At 36.1% G+C, this 15,887-nt stretch overlaps 1 protein-coding gene across 3 annotated transcripts in view; it reads left to right on the top strand.

The window, feature by feature from the left end:
• The window catches only part of gus (gustavus), a 97,152-nt gene that overhangs the window by 66,659 nt on the left and 14,606 nt on the right, over positions 1–15,887 (top strand). The window contains exon 1 of one of the 3 annotated variants that reach the window (XM_068761656.1): positions 753–903. The exons of the other annotated variants lie outside the window; for them this stretch is intronic. Coding sequence (XP_068617757.1) covers positions 857–903 — 47 coding nt within the window. The 5' untranslated portion in view covers positions 753–856. Of the gene's footprint in view, positions 1–752; positions 904–15,887 lie in introns of those variants that run through there. 3 annotated transcript variants of the gene reach the window in all.

The following is a 15,887-nucleotide window of genomic DNA, read 5'->3' as shown; positions in this document are numbered from 1 at the left end:
TTCAGATGGCTAATAGACAGGACATTGACAGCACATTACTGACAGGATAAAAAAATGTAAAATTTGAACTAAAAAGAGTAACTGCTGAGTTTCATGCCATATTCTTCGATCAATATTCCGAACCTGTCTATGTTTAATGTATACATATAAAAATGTACGTTCTCTTACTGGTTAATTCGTTCAAAAATGTTTAGCAAAGCCTTTTTGAAAAACTTAATGTTTGTTTCTTTAAAATTTTAATGCTAAAATATAGTAGAAGACGAATGATAAATACAAGAAATAAAAACAAATCCGTAACGCTTAAATTTCATCTTGAAAAAGTTAGCAAATCCTTTATGGGTCTGAGTATATGCATATATAATAAAGTCCCACAAGATACCTCTTCTCTTTGTTGTAAATCCTATCTTCATTTTCTTACATTTTTTTAATAAATCTTATATGGTTCAAAAGTTTTTAATTGACTAAAATATATGGAACATAATACATTAAACGTATATACAAATTTGATAGAATAAGTTTGTTCATTTATTTACCGTCGGTGATAATGCAATCGCTATAGCTGTATTTGAGTAGGTTTGTAGACGGGATTCGATTGTGGTAAGGAAAGTGAGTAGAGGAGGTCACCCTTGTGCGCGGGTGTGTACCTGCGCGTGCGCCGCGATGCGCACCGGCGGCGGGCGGCGGCGGCGGGCGCGGCGGCGGCAGGTAGCGCGAGCCGCGGCGCGCCGCTCGCGCTTAGTGTGCGCGTTCCCTCGCCGCCGGTGGTAGTGTCCGCAGTGCGCGGACGCACGCTCGCGACATGCTGCCAGCACCTCGACGGTGAAGTGTCATCACTGTGAACCGCCCGACGTACGACATGTCCTGTGAAAGGAGAACAAAGGCCGCGCGATTCCACGACCTGCGGTGAGTTCGCCTCGCCGTGCAGCGGCTTCCTGTCGCGCCCGACACGCCGATCCTTTGTTGAATCCTCGCCCCGAGTGACATGTGCCCGTCTCTTTTTAACGCGTTCTAGCTGCTGCGCCGTCAGATGTTCACAGTGTTTGTGTCTCAGGTCCAACTGTGCTCCTATACACACGTCTTGTAAAAATATATCTGTACATGTTTTTAAATTCTTGTAATATTTATTTGTATTAAGTCAATAATTAAAGCAGATAGTTCGAAAAGTGTGCTTGACAGTTGCAAAACTTTTTGAATGGGTTAAACGGCGGTTACATTTCAAGTACAAATCCATTAATTTGCGACCTTGATAAGTCGTACGTTACGAAACCACCGAACCCAGCATGTGTAATGTTGAGAATATTGGCGGTCACGATTTTCTTCTTGGATTTATTAGCGATCTATGTTCATCAAAGTTGTGTTCAATATAATATTGTAACAAGAAAAACGTTTTGATAGAACGATATTACTATTCTCGCATGGCTGCGCAGACATTCATTGCCCCTATTATCAAGGACAAGTCACTGCCCTCGGCGTTGGTGAACGCCTTTGCTCTGGTGGAATGCAGGCGGTAGGGTAAGAGTGGCCCAGGCGCAGATGTGGAGCGCTCCCCGCCTCGCCACCCGGCCTTGAAAGGCTCTTGACCAGACCAGCCGCGCCGATGTCGTATTTATTGCAACCTCCGCGATCCGTACCGCCGAGGTTATTGACGCCTCGCCTCACAACTATTCTTTTTTCATGGGAACTCGAATGTAGTCAACAGCGTCGTATGGAAGGCAGCCTTCTCCTTGGTGCGGTTCTCACGTCGATCTTGTTTTAATGAACAGCCACAATACCCATGACGTCATTGCTCAGCTAGTTTCCGCCTTCAAACTTTAGTAGTTAACAATGTGAGTCACGCAACTTACTGGCTTTATAATAAATCTCCGGTTAACGATAAATTTATAGTTTTAGCTTTATGAACAGAACACGCTTGGGTGCAATGTACTCATTGTGGGAAAAGTTGCAACTGTACGGTACAAGCTAAAAATGTGATCAGTTTCCAACGTGGATTTGTGCAAATTGTATAAAATAAACTCAATATCTTTTTCACCCTCAGTGAAGGCCGGCTGATACAGTTCCTCGCCCTTTGAAGTAAACATGTCATTTATTGCGCATTCAGTATATATGTACATATAACATACTATAACAAAGTCAGTTTTGCCTTTTTACAATATAAACAGTTGACATTCACATTAGTGTTCGCCCATGAGCCTTTACTTACCGAAAATTCTAATTTGAAAATAAAATTATTTATATTTTTTTAAACCTTTCTAAAATTAATTCGGATACTGCACAGAACCGAGTATTGCAGATTCAAAGTTAAAGATGAAGCTACATTCATCTTTCATATAATGGAATCGAAATTAATAACTTGCAATTGAAACTTGCTCCATTGTAGCTAATAACAAGTAGGCAATTTTCAGTTCGTATGAATTTCGATTTTACATTCGACCCAGTAGCAGATAAGCTCTTTGTGTGCCATATGGCGACGAGATCCACACTCCACAAAGCGACCGGGGCCGGCACATGTCGCCGCTTTCACTGCCTACATCACAATCTCTGTTACACAGCTTTATGCGTACACTGAAATAAATTAGGACGATTCTTACTCTGTATATTCACGACTCTCTAATTCACTAACGCACTTTATTTTAAAACTATTTGTAAATTATTCTTGCACCTAAATACAAGAAATCGTACAAAACTACTTATAGCTCTGTAAAGCAATTCCGTTAACATTCAAGTATTTGTTTACGCGCTTTAGTTTGTAAATAACTAAATATTTCTTATGATAATAAACGATGTGTTGTGAGTTCTTCAAAATGTTTATTCATTCATACGTGCTAAATAAAGAAAGATAAACGTATTTGAAATTTATCTAATCGTGTTCAATTTTACATTTGTACAATATTTTACAATATAGTTTTCTAAAAGGATAAACTTTCATAATCAAGCTTTATTTCTAAAATAACCGGCAAAGTTTAAGTAACCTTTGCAAATTATCAAGAATAATATACTAAATACAGATTTATCTAATTCATGAAACAAAAATAACGAATAATTTTATGTACTGTTCAGACCGCTTCGACGTAACAGTAAACGGAAAATATTAACCCTCACGTGTCCCTGGTTAGAATTAACTTGTGTTTTGGGTACTGAGAGATACTTCGATCAAGAAAAGGTTAAGAAAGAAAAAAGAAATAATTCACATATGTGATTTGTGTAGGTTTATTCCGCTATATAGAGTGAAGTGTACATGGATTTAATTACAATTCTAAGAGATTTGGATCAGTGTTTCAACCATGGCATATATATATATATATATATATATATATATATTTATATATATATATATGTGTGTGTGTGTGTATATATATATATATATTTAAAATTTATTTAACATATTTACCAAAATTTTTTATTAGTTTATACTTACAATTGGGAAACATAATATATGTGCAACCAGTCGCTGTAGTAGGCAAGGGTAGTTTTTGTGACAGCAGCTGGTTTACCCCCACGAGTGACTAACGTCCTGTATCTGTGCCCCAGCGCGAGGCGGGGTGCGTGTCATTGACCCCACTCGCAGCCCCATGCACGGTACGCTCCGCACAATTTATCCTTTGCCCTTTGTGCCACTCCATTTTACGTTGGTTTTTATACATACGACTTCGCAACCCTGCAAGGGCGTGCGTGCACCACTGATAACAATTTTCTACGCACCGACATAAATATTACACGTTAATATCGAATTATTTATTATATGTGACGTATTATTAACATTTTTATTTTTTATATTGAACGCAACACATGCTCTAAGTAGATAATTTTGAAAGGTATCACTAGTAAATAAAATGTTGCAGCTAATGTGCATTACTCAATGTTGCTGTTACGACTCAAGTGAGAAAATGTTTAGAAACAATTATGATAAGGTTTATTTATTAACACAACTCTTAAAAAATCTTATCAAAATCATCCAATCTGCAGCGGACTCATATTGTGTCGATTACAACCCGTACGTTTTTTATGCTTGCAAAGACTTGTGAACTGTACAATAATTTTTATTGGAATTTGTTGTTTAAAAATTAAGGCTAAATTTTATACTTCATTCCTGTAAGAATTACACTATTGACTTACGTGTAGCATGCATAATTGTAAGCGCAGAACTAATATTTTGTAAATAAAATATTTGTACGTTGTCTGAGTGTCATGCATAACATGGTGCTCCAATAATTATTCATTCACTATCTGCAACACAATTAAGTCATGGTTACTCTGGTGCCAAATTACTTTCACAACAATTAATAAAATAAGTAAAATTTTTCAGCCGACCTTTTGTCAACATTTTCTGTCTTTGTCTTCTGTTTTCTCTTTTCTTTTTAAAGGAAAATGGATATATAGGCGTTATATAGCGATATATAGGCGTTAATTAATGTATGGTACACCTTCTCCAAAAGCCAATAGATTGCAATGACTTCAGAAATAATAAATATAATTCTCAAAGGGTTTTCAAAAATAAATTTTACTATCAGGGACAGGAGCAGACTTTGTACTACCAGGCATTCGCTTTCCAATAGAATAATAATTTAATGTAACATCTCCCAGTGATCCCTTTATATAAGATAATTGGAAATACATTCATGAGCTATAAATTCACATGATCTGTACATGCGAATCTAAAAAGTAATCATATTATATCTTCGGCAATCGTAGAAAATCGATAATTTATTTGTTTTCATAGAATAGCTCGAAAGATTTTTTTCTCCCTCGCGACGGGTTATTGGCATTTTCGTAAACAATATAAAACATGTCATTCGAGTGCTAAACATTTTACGAACTCGTGAGAACGAAACGAGAAGACATTTATTATGTATAAACATCAAGACCGTTGATATTTCGTCATTTCAACATTTCTCAAAGCATTTTCAATTTATTACACGCATTTACGATCCTTGTTTAATGATCTTCAAATTTTACTAATAGTACATAAAAATTAACAGATGAGAACTAAAATTGAAGCCGCCAGTCTTTTGCTTTTGTCTGATCACTGTATTTTATTGCTCCAATATTTGAATTTAATATTGTTAGTGTTATCGTTAAATCGTTCAAGTTTTGGAAATTTTGATGAAACAAAAAATTAAGTATTTCACAATTAAAATACTGAGTAAATTAACAAATAACCGTTGCTTTTAAACTTTACTGTATCTGAATTTTTATGGACAAAGTGACCAATGACGTGACCCAACCAAAGCATATGTTGGTTAAGTTAATTTAACATTTAAGCTGGCGTTTGGGGCACAAACATGATAATTTATTTTAGCTTATGGTCGATACCCGCAAGCTCATCCTGCCGCCGAGCCCCATACCGGTTTGGTGCGGCGAGCGGCCGAGGAAAAACAAATGAAACAATCGTTTGTTTTCTTTTTGCCCCCGCCGAGCGCTGACGATCTTCACTTTGTGACTTTTTAGCTTTCGCGTTGGAAATTCGAGCCCAGGCACGCTGCACTTTAATCTATTGCAGAGATATTAAGCTGCAGCACACATCCGACGAATATATTGCCTGTCCGAGTAATTAAAAAGGCAAAACTATCAACAGTCACCAACCGTTATATTGCCTCGCAATTGTGTACGAGGACAGTTTACGTTGTCAAATGATTGTCCATTGCGCTACAAAAAAATACTATTTAATTGTGATATTCTGCAGTAATTTTTCTTCCCGAGAGAGTAAATTTAAAGTAAATTTGTTGAACCAAAAATTATTTACGTTTATTTGCATCACAATGAAATCGCTCATTGTAATCGAATTTCAAAATGCAGCCAGTTAACGAGGTAATACTGAATGGTTTTTTTACATTTTGTGCCTCGTTTCTTTTCATTGAATATGTTGTGGCCGCTTTTTAATCAGTTATGAAGATGACACGATGCTTGTTTTCTTGTGAAATGCCGATCACTGAAATTGGCCGTCATTTAATTAAATTTAACTTAAGTAACATCCGCTCTAAACACTAAACGTAGAATAATATCTTACTTCCTAGTTCGATTACCAACCAGGCCTCTCAGAATGATTAATTTTTTGGATAAATATTTTGCCCCGGCAGAAAAATCTATTCCTATGTTTCCGTTTCGTTACGTTCATTAGAAACACATTGAGAAGGATTGCGAATAAATCAATCTGTATTGATCGAGTTTTATTCAGTAATTTTTGAGGTTTAAGTATATGTTGTTTACCCTTTAACATAGATAGCTATAGAATTAGAATCGGTGTGTTTCTGGTGGTTTACTTATTTATTGTAATATCAGATTTTTATGGTATTTTATAATAACTATGTAATGACTGTTTTGATAAATGTTGGTAAAAAAAGATGAAATATACATTAAAAAGTATTAAATTAAAGGTTTTTTTAAGGTTTCACTCCTTTATTTAATTTTTTACATATGTGACCAATCACTTAATATTATTTATTAAAAATATAAAACATTCTTGAACTAACCTAACCTCTGCGCTCTCATACGCGAGCTGTAGAGCTTTCGATCATCGGCCGTACCAAAGTGTCCAGTCTCATCGTCGCCGCAAGTCACGTACTGCTGATGCGGATTTCAGTAAACGCCGCTTCCGATTTTCCACTAAGAACTTTCCACCTAAAGTTCACATTGAAAATCGTTTAAACCAATCTTCGCTCAGTAAAACTTTTCAGACACGTTCTGTACAGCAAGTAGCACTCATGACTTAGTCCTAATTAAGATTACACTAGTACAGCGGGTGGGTGTGTATTTAAATTTGTCGACTAGTTTCCCTGATAGAATCTGCCGCCGCCGTCGCACATTACGCCGAGCTGACGTCGGAGGTACGAGTGCATGAATAATTCAAGTCAGTGGTACCCTTCGCTGGCTCGTCCCGCGCGAGACGCAGGAATTTCAGAAAGGCCCGTGAAATTACATCTCCACTCTCACCGTGCAAGCTCCCGGCCAACCTACGTCTTGTACTATATAACACCTAGCGCCGAAAAATATTTATCTGATTTATCGATGTCATATTTTTTGCCAAATTTACGATCCAATATTAAGTCGCCGCTGAATCATTACTTTTGCGCGTCATCTACTGAAATAGAATATACATCTTAAAATTGAAAGTACGTATGAAAGATTGTGCTCGCTAGCAGTATAATACAACAAATATATATATGAATATATATATAATTTGCCGAAACAAAATCAACTTTATATACGTCTTCGAGGTAAAATGTCTAGCTCAAACAGCTCCGCCTGTTTATACACACCACTCTAAAAGCTTTCCTTCGGAGTTTTATTTATGTACCGAAACCGTTTTTAAACTCTAAGTGGTATTACAAAAAGCAGAGTGAAACACATGATACTTTGAACAGTTGCGAAATTTAAAAAGTGAGTCATCCTAATCTCGTTTTCCGTACTACAACAAAGGTAAGCCTGTGAAAAGACAATAATCTGTTAATGCGAGAACTTCAGTCCTATATTACTAAATGTTCACGAGATTTGGCAACGTCATGAGTACAAGCAGGCAGACAGTTGACGTTTACCGTGTTATGTTGTCGTTTTTGGTGATACGTTTACGTCGCGGAGAGCGAAAATTAAATGCTGTAAAGATATTAAATGGCTTTACTTAAAATACTTGTGTTCATAAATTTCGGGTGACACGTAGTACGAAGATAGATGAGTCTTGGACCGTGTCGACTCGGTGGGTGGGATTTCGTTTATTTCAGTTCTAGGGTTGTTTAAAATGTGAAGCCTGTTTTGTCGTCCTCGTTAAACACGTTGTATGCGATCAGTTATTTATTCGTCATTAGGTATACATTAGAGAATGCCTCAAGATGTTATTAGTAAGTTTGTCATTGGGCTTCGCAGACGCGGGTGCTAAAGGCGTTTAAGGCGGGGGGTGCGCTTATCTGGCGGGGCGGCGCGGGGTAAGGCGGGGGCGGCTTTGTTCTCGCGCCGGCCTCTACTACCACTTAGAAGATTGGTCGGCTTTGTCCTTGCGATATACTTCTTTGTACCTAGCCTCTTGCCTTCAATTTGGGTTTAGCTTTACAACGTTGTGATTTCTATCGTCTATTATATTTACCATTTTTTCTTCAAGTCTCTTATTGTAATGGATATTCATTCCGACTGTAAATTATACGATGCAAGGGAAGGTGTCTCCGCATCTAATCACATTATGAACAAACACGAGCGCGTAGATAATTCAAATGTCACGTTTCAAAGCCTACACATCGCCCGATCCAGAGGCCGTGCTTAAATTGTTTTTGCCTTCAACCTGTTGTTATAACCTATTGTGTGCCAATGCTGAGCCAACATTCAATGACCTAGTTTCTCCTTCGCTTCGTCGTTGCTTTATTTCCTTGTCCGGTCCAATTTTTAGTGTTGAAGCTGTTATTGCTCCAACTCAAATAGAATCCCTTTCTCAACAGAAAAACAAACAGAAACGCTTGTTTTCTGTCCACTCAGATTTGATTTTAAAAGTCAATCTAGTTTCTTTGTTTAGCGGCCACTGTGAAACGAAAAAAAAATGTTCCACATTATCTAAATTTGGAAATATTTTCGACAACGAATTCTTTGGGTTTAGTAACATAATGGTCGCAATAGATAGGATTTTTTACCGGAATAACAGATTTGTATAGAGTTGTAACGGCGAAAGCAGTGCTCCCTTGACACGCTACGGCGCTCGCGCATTGCAGTCAAGGCCGGGGCTCGGCGCACTGCACCTCACTAATGGGCAAACAATATCGCACCATCGCCACGCACCCGATTACTCACTGCCAACGACACGCCTGATCCTCCGATCACAGCACTATTTATCATGAATACGACAAAAAATGGCCCGTTAATCTTTTGATTACTTGGAAGTTGTTCACATTAAAATTTAAAACTTTCACCAATTCCGCTACATGTTGCGACGATGCAATGACATTTAACCTTTCCGAAAAGATATAAAGTTAGTGACAACAGTTTATATAACATCTTTTGCATAAAAATATCCATCCTTCTCTTAAACCTGTGGAAATTATTTCTAACGACCTTGACTAAACATTAAGCGCTACATAAAGAGATAACCAATCCTCATATCATGTATGACACAATTGTAAGGAAACTCTTCAAATACAAAAACGGGTATCTTTCTAATGACCAATTAGATCCGACAAATTCCACGTCAGATTGTGTACAAAAGTCTAACAAAGTCCCTAAGAGCACCGGCTAAAGTGACATGAAACGCTTGGGATCTCTTAATCCCACAAAGAAAATTTCATATTCCTGTTTACTCTTGTGTTACAAAGTGCTATTAATAAACATGATAAAGAGAACTTGGAAAAATTTAATCTCAGGTAGTTTTTCCGCGAGCTGTGACATTGCGGCGCTCTGATAAAACATGAAAAATGCGAATGAGGGAAACCCCTTGCGTGTAAATGAGCATTTAAAGCAGGCACGCGAGCAACTTACGTAACTTAATGCCTTTATAAATGTTACGAGGGATGGAATCTCCTGGTATCAAAGAAATTCTTTTGAAAATGTGAATGTGTAGTTTAAAAAAAAAACGTACTACCCGAGTATGTTAAGTATAGTAACCGAATAAAGAACTACTAAATTAGTTCCTCTTTTCTTTATTCGTTAAGTGCAATGCATGTTTAATGATAGCTATCAATTGTTGATGATGCTCACAAATGCAATAAACGGTTCGATATGTGAAATACGTGTTAACATTAGCTTGTACCTCGTGACGTGTTTGTATACCGAAGCTAATGGTTGCGGGACAAAATTAGTTTTGTATCGATTCCCGATTCCGGTATAGAGCACATGAATGTTTAAAGAGGATAAATAAATTCTGAACCGTGCGCTAACTGCCGGCACTAGTTATGCTGTCAAGTAACATTTTAAAAAGAGAGAATGCAAACAATAATTGTAGTAATTCGCCTTTGAATGTGATCGCTTGTTACTCTCTATTTTCAATATTTGTAAAAACTTGAAGTAGTACCATGCATATCCCTAAATTGTCTGTCAGAAATGTCGCCATTTTTGACACCAATGAAATTTTGCAAGAAGTTTACACAGACACGAAAAGTAGTCTATATAAAATTGAACTTTTTTAAACGGTTCAGTGTTAATTTAATTTTTACCAATGTATTCATAAAACATTTTTGTAGATAAACTTTTATAACTAGACATTCTCCGCCATAACATTGGACCAGTGTTTTCTTTTTGTTGTGTAGTTACTGTTTCCAACCATTAATTGAAGACTGTTAGCGAAAAAGTTTGCAAGCATTGGTTCAGGGCCAGGGAAACCGCTAAGTGGGTATTTTCCTTGACACGAGGCCCTGTTGCAACGCGGCAACTGACACAAGGTTGGCTGACGTGACACGCCCTAGCGGTTATTTAATTGTTATTTAAACCGACGACAGTGCATCGCTGGCGTGTCGAGGCCTTAGCCCTAACTAAATAAACAGCTATCGCTGGTTATTTTTTTATAGAATTATACGAAGAATTATAATGTAGAGCGACCAGAGCAGATATTAGTTATATTACCTTTAAGTTGTTTCTGTTATTAGAAGCGTTTAAAAACATCACTGAAAGCAGTCACGCTAACGAAATTATTATCATGCTCTAGAGCGGGTCATATTTACCTTTATAAGTATACTCTCGTTGCTCTGTTTGAATGACTGCTCGGAAAAACCTGCGCGCATCGCTTCTTCCGCGACTTTCCCCTACTCTGCGTATAATTTATAGCGCTGTATTAGCTTTACGTAACTTGCTTATATTTTATTCATACCCACGTACATCTTATCAAATTCGGCTTTTGAGTTCCCATGAACGGATAAATATTAAATATTTGAGACACGATAAGTAAGCAAACCTCACCCACGAAGCTTATCTCCTCGCAAAAGAGATTACGAACTTTGACTATCAATTTTAAGAAACTTTTGAGTTCGAATTTGGAACGTGATAAAGGATTCAGCGACTTGTTGACATTTGGTGCAAAATTTAATTACATTTTGTAAATAATGAAATGTAATAAAAATCTTTGATTTTAGTTATATTTTTTTAACTTATGATTTTTTTCTTAATGGCACATTGCTAACCATGATGTTAATAAGCGGCCAATATTTATTTAAAAAAAAGTCCTATTAGTATTTTGTAACTAAAAATAAATGCATGTAGATAGATACCATTGTATCGCAATGAAATTTATATCGACTCACATTATGTAACCTGCGAGCACAATCGTATATTTCATTATGTCAACCAAAATCATTTTATTTTCTTAATATTGCCCTATATGGCGGGGTCGCCGATGTTCTTGGAGACGGGTCTTTCGCAAGACGACCCTTGAGCCGCTGCCGACACTTTCTCTGGTTTCGAATAATGTTGAATGTCGCCCGGGCGGTCTCAACCTTTGACCTTTTCAAGCTGCTTCCATCGAGGACTAGCAATTAAAACTGTATTATGGCCAATTTTCCAATGTAACTATAAAGCAAATATTTAAAATTACTACTTGTTCTATTCTATTATTTCTGACTGAGTGTGTGTGTGTAACAGTAGTCGGGGTCCTTCTCCTTAAATATCAAAATAATTAATTGATATTTTCAAATATCATCATTAATTATGTACGATTATTTAATAAATCGTGTGCTAGCAATGGTGATAATTTTTTTCATACAAATTCCTGTACTCGTGAAAGAATTAAACAACAGCTTAATCACAACAATTGTTATAATAGGAATTTGGTTACAGACAATTCGCAGTTATGTAACTTCATGTACTCGCTTGATGTTGAGCAAGTACGTCGTTGTAAAAAAGTAAACCCAAGAAGTGATCGGTTACACCTGTACGTGATGTAACTTTCTGAACATTATCCGCCATTATTAATATGCTTTGGTTTGCATATCATTTTCTAACCGTGCGTAGGTAAATTTTATTCTGTACGTATATCACGTTTATAGGCAAGAGTTTGTGTAGTTGAGTAGATAGGATGTCAAAGTTGTTCTCAGAGTTGTTCTCGCAACTTGTAAGCTAACCTGCTCGAGACACGTTTAGCAGATAACTTGTTAACGACTCTTGAAAACTGTAGAAGGGATTCGGACACATGTGACGCGAATTAGGAGCAAAATTATTTACGTAATTATTTACACGCCGCACACAGTAAGGTCTTTGTACGTTCCATGGATGTTTAAATTTAAAACATAATAACCAAATAGGACATTTCGGAGAAACGGAGGCGTATTTTTTTTACGCTAAGCCTTGAGCTTTACCAAAGTTACTGAGTTACATATTATAATCTTTCAAAAACATATAAAGTGGTAAATAAATTCCTCGACTGGAAGCAAATGTTATGAATGGACAGCTGTATCTCCATCAACAATGATAGTGTCTTACACCGATTAAAAAATTTTAAATTTCAAACCAATATAATTTATTTTATTACTTACACTTTACACCAAAACTTTATATAAAAAAACCAAAAAAGAAATGTAACAAAATAACTTAGATAATTACAAATAAAACATTATATACACGTACAAGAGGAAGTTTTATCGCTCGAGGCGATCTCTACCAGACAAACTTTGAATGGAGATGAGAGACATGAACGACAGGGCAGTGTAGGGTGTACATAATGAAAAAATATTTAAAAAATATCTGTAATGCTAATAAACAAGTACATAACAAATATTTCTCACTTATGTCGAATCGTTAGTTAAAATTTATCTCCGTAATTCCATCTCAATGGCAATGACCCAATGACGCAGTAAAGGGATCCAATTAATGCGATGTTCTTAAGCTAAGGCTGTATCTTAAATTACATGATTACACATTTATTCCACTTATAAATGTTAAATGAATCCTAAATGACAGTCATAACAATATATTTCTATTCGTTTCTCTAATAGAAATATGTAGTATGTATGTGCGATAGCCTGATTATTTATCCGCAGTCCGGTATAGTTATTGATATATTGTAACAAATATAAATTAATTCACATAAATCGAAATTTGCGGCAAACAGCAAAACCTTTAAACAAACCTATTGTACAATAACATGGAGTCGATAAACCTGTTTTAAGATAGAGAAGGGCACGGTGTCCACATTGTTCTCTGATATTATGGGTAGTTAATATTGAATTGTGAAGTGGAGACCAACGGCCGTCAAGCGCAGCGCAGGACATCCACCAGCAAGGACGACCTTGTTAAGGCTCTCGGACGACGTCGGAAACAAGCCGCTTTCAGTCTTATTTGAAATCTATGGTGATATATTTGTCCTACGGCTGGAATGATGATGATGACTTGGGATGGAATTTTTTTTAAGAATTTATGAATTGGCCATACAATGCACATGACACTTAAATAACGTATTTGCAAGACTGTTCCGCTGTCTGTAGGTAAGCAAATATTTCGAAACTTCTTAATCGTGCAGCACAATCTATTGCTTATGTTTATTTTACAATAATTAACATATTAATTAAGCAGTTTTTAAGCTTTAGTACGTCGGGTGCGTTTCGACGAATCAGAATGCTTTAAGCGTAAAAGCAAACATGAAAACATTGATTCGACGAAACCGTCTTTTCTTCGCAGTAAAGTATTTGCGCTTAGGAATTTGTCTATTCTTTCATATCTAAAATGGTAGTAACCAAACAAAAACGTGATCATCGTAGCATGAAAAGCTTCTCTTTTGTTACAGTCAATTAAGAACAGTTTACTACGTAACGTTGTAGTCGAAATCACCTTAGCTTCAAAAGCGAGTTGACTAAATAACGAATTACGATGAACAAAAGACAACTGTCGAACTTTTTTAATATATTTAAAATTAGGTTAGTTAATCAATAGATTTTCATTTCCACCGTAAATTGTTGAGACGAGAATAATGTCTATCTCATCTCATTTTGGGAAGCTGCATCAACAGTAAATGGGTTGCGTAAAAGATTGAAGTTGTAGTAAATAATTCCAAGTTAAACTACATGTTTACGAGCTTACATACTATACAGCGTGTATGATTCTTATAATCATCAACCCTAAAATTTTCGTAATCAGCACTGAGACGTCTACTAACGGTTTCTTTGCTTGTGAAAACAGAATGGGAAAAAATACACGAGTTTAAATTCTAGGAAAATGGTTGGTTGCGCGAGAAAGTATCGTCGACGGAAATTGCATTTTGAATACGTCGACTGCGCTCAACACTAATGTTGCAGTTATTTTGTTGTAGCTTTGCGCTTTTGGCGTTCGTTTCCCCCTCGCGATTTGTTGACGTTCAAATATCCACCGGTTGCGGTTGCCATGCTGTTGAACCCACTGGCAAATTGTTAATTCTGTATAATATGTCAGAGCGCAAACTCATAAAGACATTACATAATCATAACGTTTCATTTTTAGGAAAACTGTTTAAATCACTTCCGATTTCATCTTTAATTTTAATGAAAATAAACTACTAGTTTTAATCAAACCTAAAAATTATATTAACACAGCAAATTACTTCCTGTAACTCGATGTGCTACTTTTTCTAATGTAAAAAACCTTTTGTATTGATGAAAACATATGCCACAATTATCCTGTTATGAAAAAAAAAACTTTGAAGGCTACGTTTACATTGTCATCTAGCGACCCAGTGTACAGTTTTATATTTTTGTTCTGGAAACTATCGAAGACTGTACAAATTTAAGCCCACGCAGCAGGTGCAATTTGAACTTTCTAGTATTACTTTCCCTCCGGAATCTTCGGGAAGTTAAACACTGTCGCCATCATACATAAAACGCGATATAGATTAAATGCCTATCGACCGATAAATATTATTTATTCCAAAACCTTTCCGGGTCCTCCAATTAAGAACTGTTCGGTGCTGTAAAGTTTAAAATCCAGTCAATTCATAAATCTACGTGTTGTGATCCAATTAATATTAATCCGCGCTCTGCAGTCCCGCGCTGTATTCAATTCAGACCGGGACGTTTCAATTTCGTTTGTGAGCTGAGTTTTTATTTGTACGCAAAATTAAATGTTGCCAATCAAGACTTTATCTCGGCTAATCCCGTGTCCGCCTGTGTGTCGGTATCGTACGTTTGTTGTATAAAAATCATTAGGATTCGTGTAAACTCCTCAGATGAGCACTTCTTCGCATCGGTCCGTCTGAGCATCCCGCATGGCTGAGACTTTAGTTACATCTTGACCTATTAAAATTATATTTAAATAATACTAGATAATTATAAAATGTTGAAAAAAATATTATTCCAAAAATAATTTAAACATTTTTCAAATTTATATCATCTGCCTGTGGGTAATTAAAAAATATTTTTAATAAATTAATCCTTCGTGTTATATGTTATATAGTGTATGTACTTTGTTATTCCAACGTTGTCAATTTTGAAAACAAAATTTTTAATTGATTTCATGAGTAAATTCACTGCTTTGCCAATATGTAATATAAATATATTTGGGCTTAAGTATTTACAACACACATGCATAAAAGTAGTAAGCTGTGAAATAGTCTCTATCAATATTGGTATAATTAACCATACTAATTTTTATTATCTAATAAACTCAGTCCTCGCTTGGTCATAATGTTCATATAATTTAAAATTAAGCTCTAAAAACAAAATAAAATTGTTTTCCCGTGTATTACAACGTCGTCTATGTAGACATCATAATAGCACATAAATTACAATCGCGCCTCCTGGCGCCTTTTTATAAATTGTCTTTCAGAAATGAGGCTATAATCGCTGTAAGAGCGAGGAGGCAAAGTTAAAACTGTCAACTTAATCACTGGCCTCATACTTCCTTCGCTTTCTTTTCTTAATATTTAGATAAAGGTTTATTTATATAAAACGAACACAGAAAATCACTTTTGAGACTAAGCGCCTTGGAAAATAACGCCGTAGACCGAAGGATATATAAAGAACGAGGAGAAG

This window comes from Battus philenor, unplaced genomic scaffold, assembly GCF_028537555.1.
Source record: "Battus philenor isolate CCGP_79_NKW_IND1 unplaced genomic scaffold, ilBatPhil1.0.hap1 SCAF_15, whole genome shotgun sequence".
Taxonomy (NCBI): domain Eukaryota; kingdom Metazoa; phylum Arthropoda; class Insecta; order Lepidoptera; family Papilionidae; genus Battus; species Battus philenor.
This window is presented reverse-complemented; position numbering and strand designations above follow the sequence as displayed.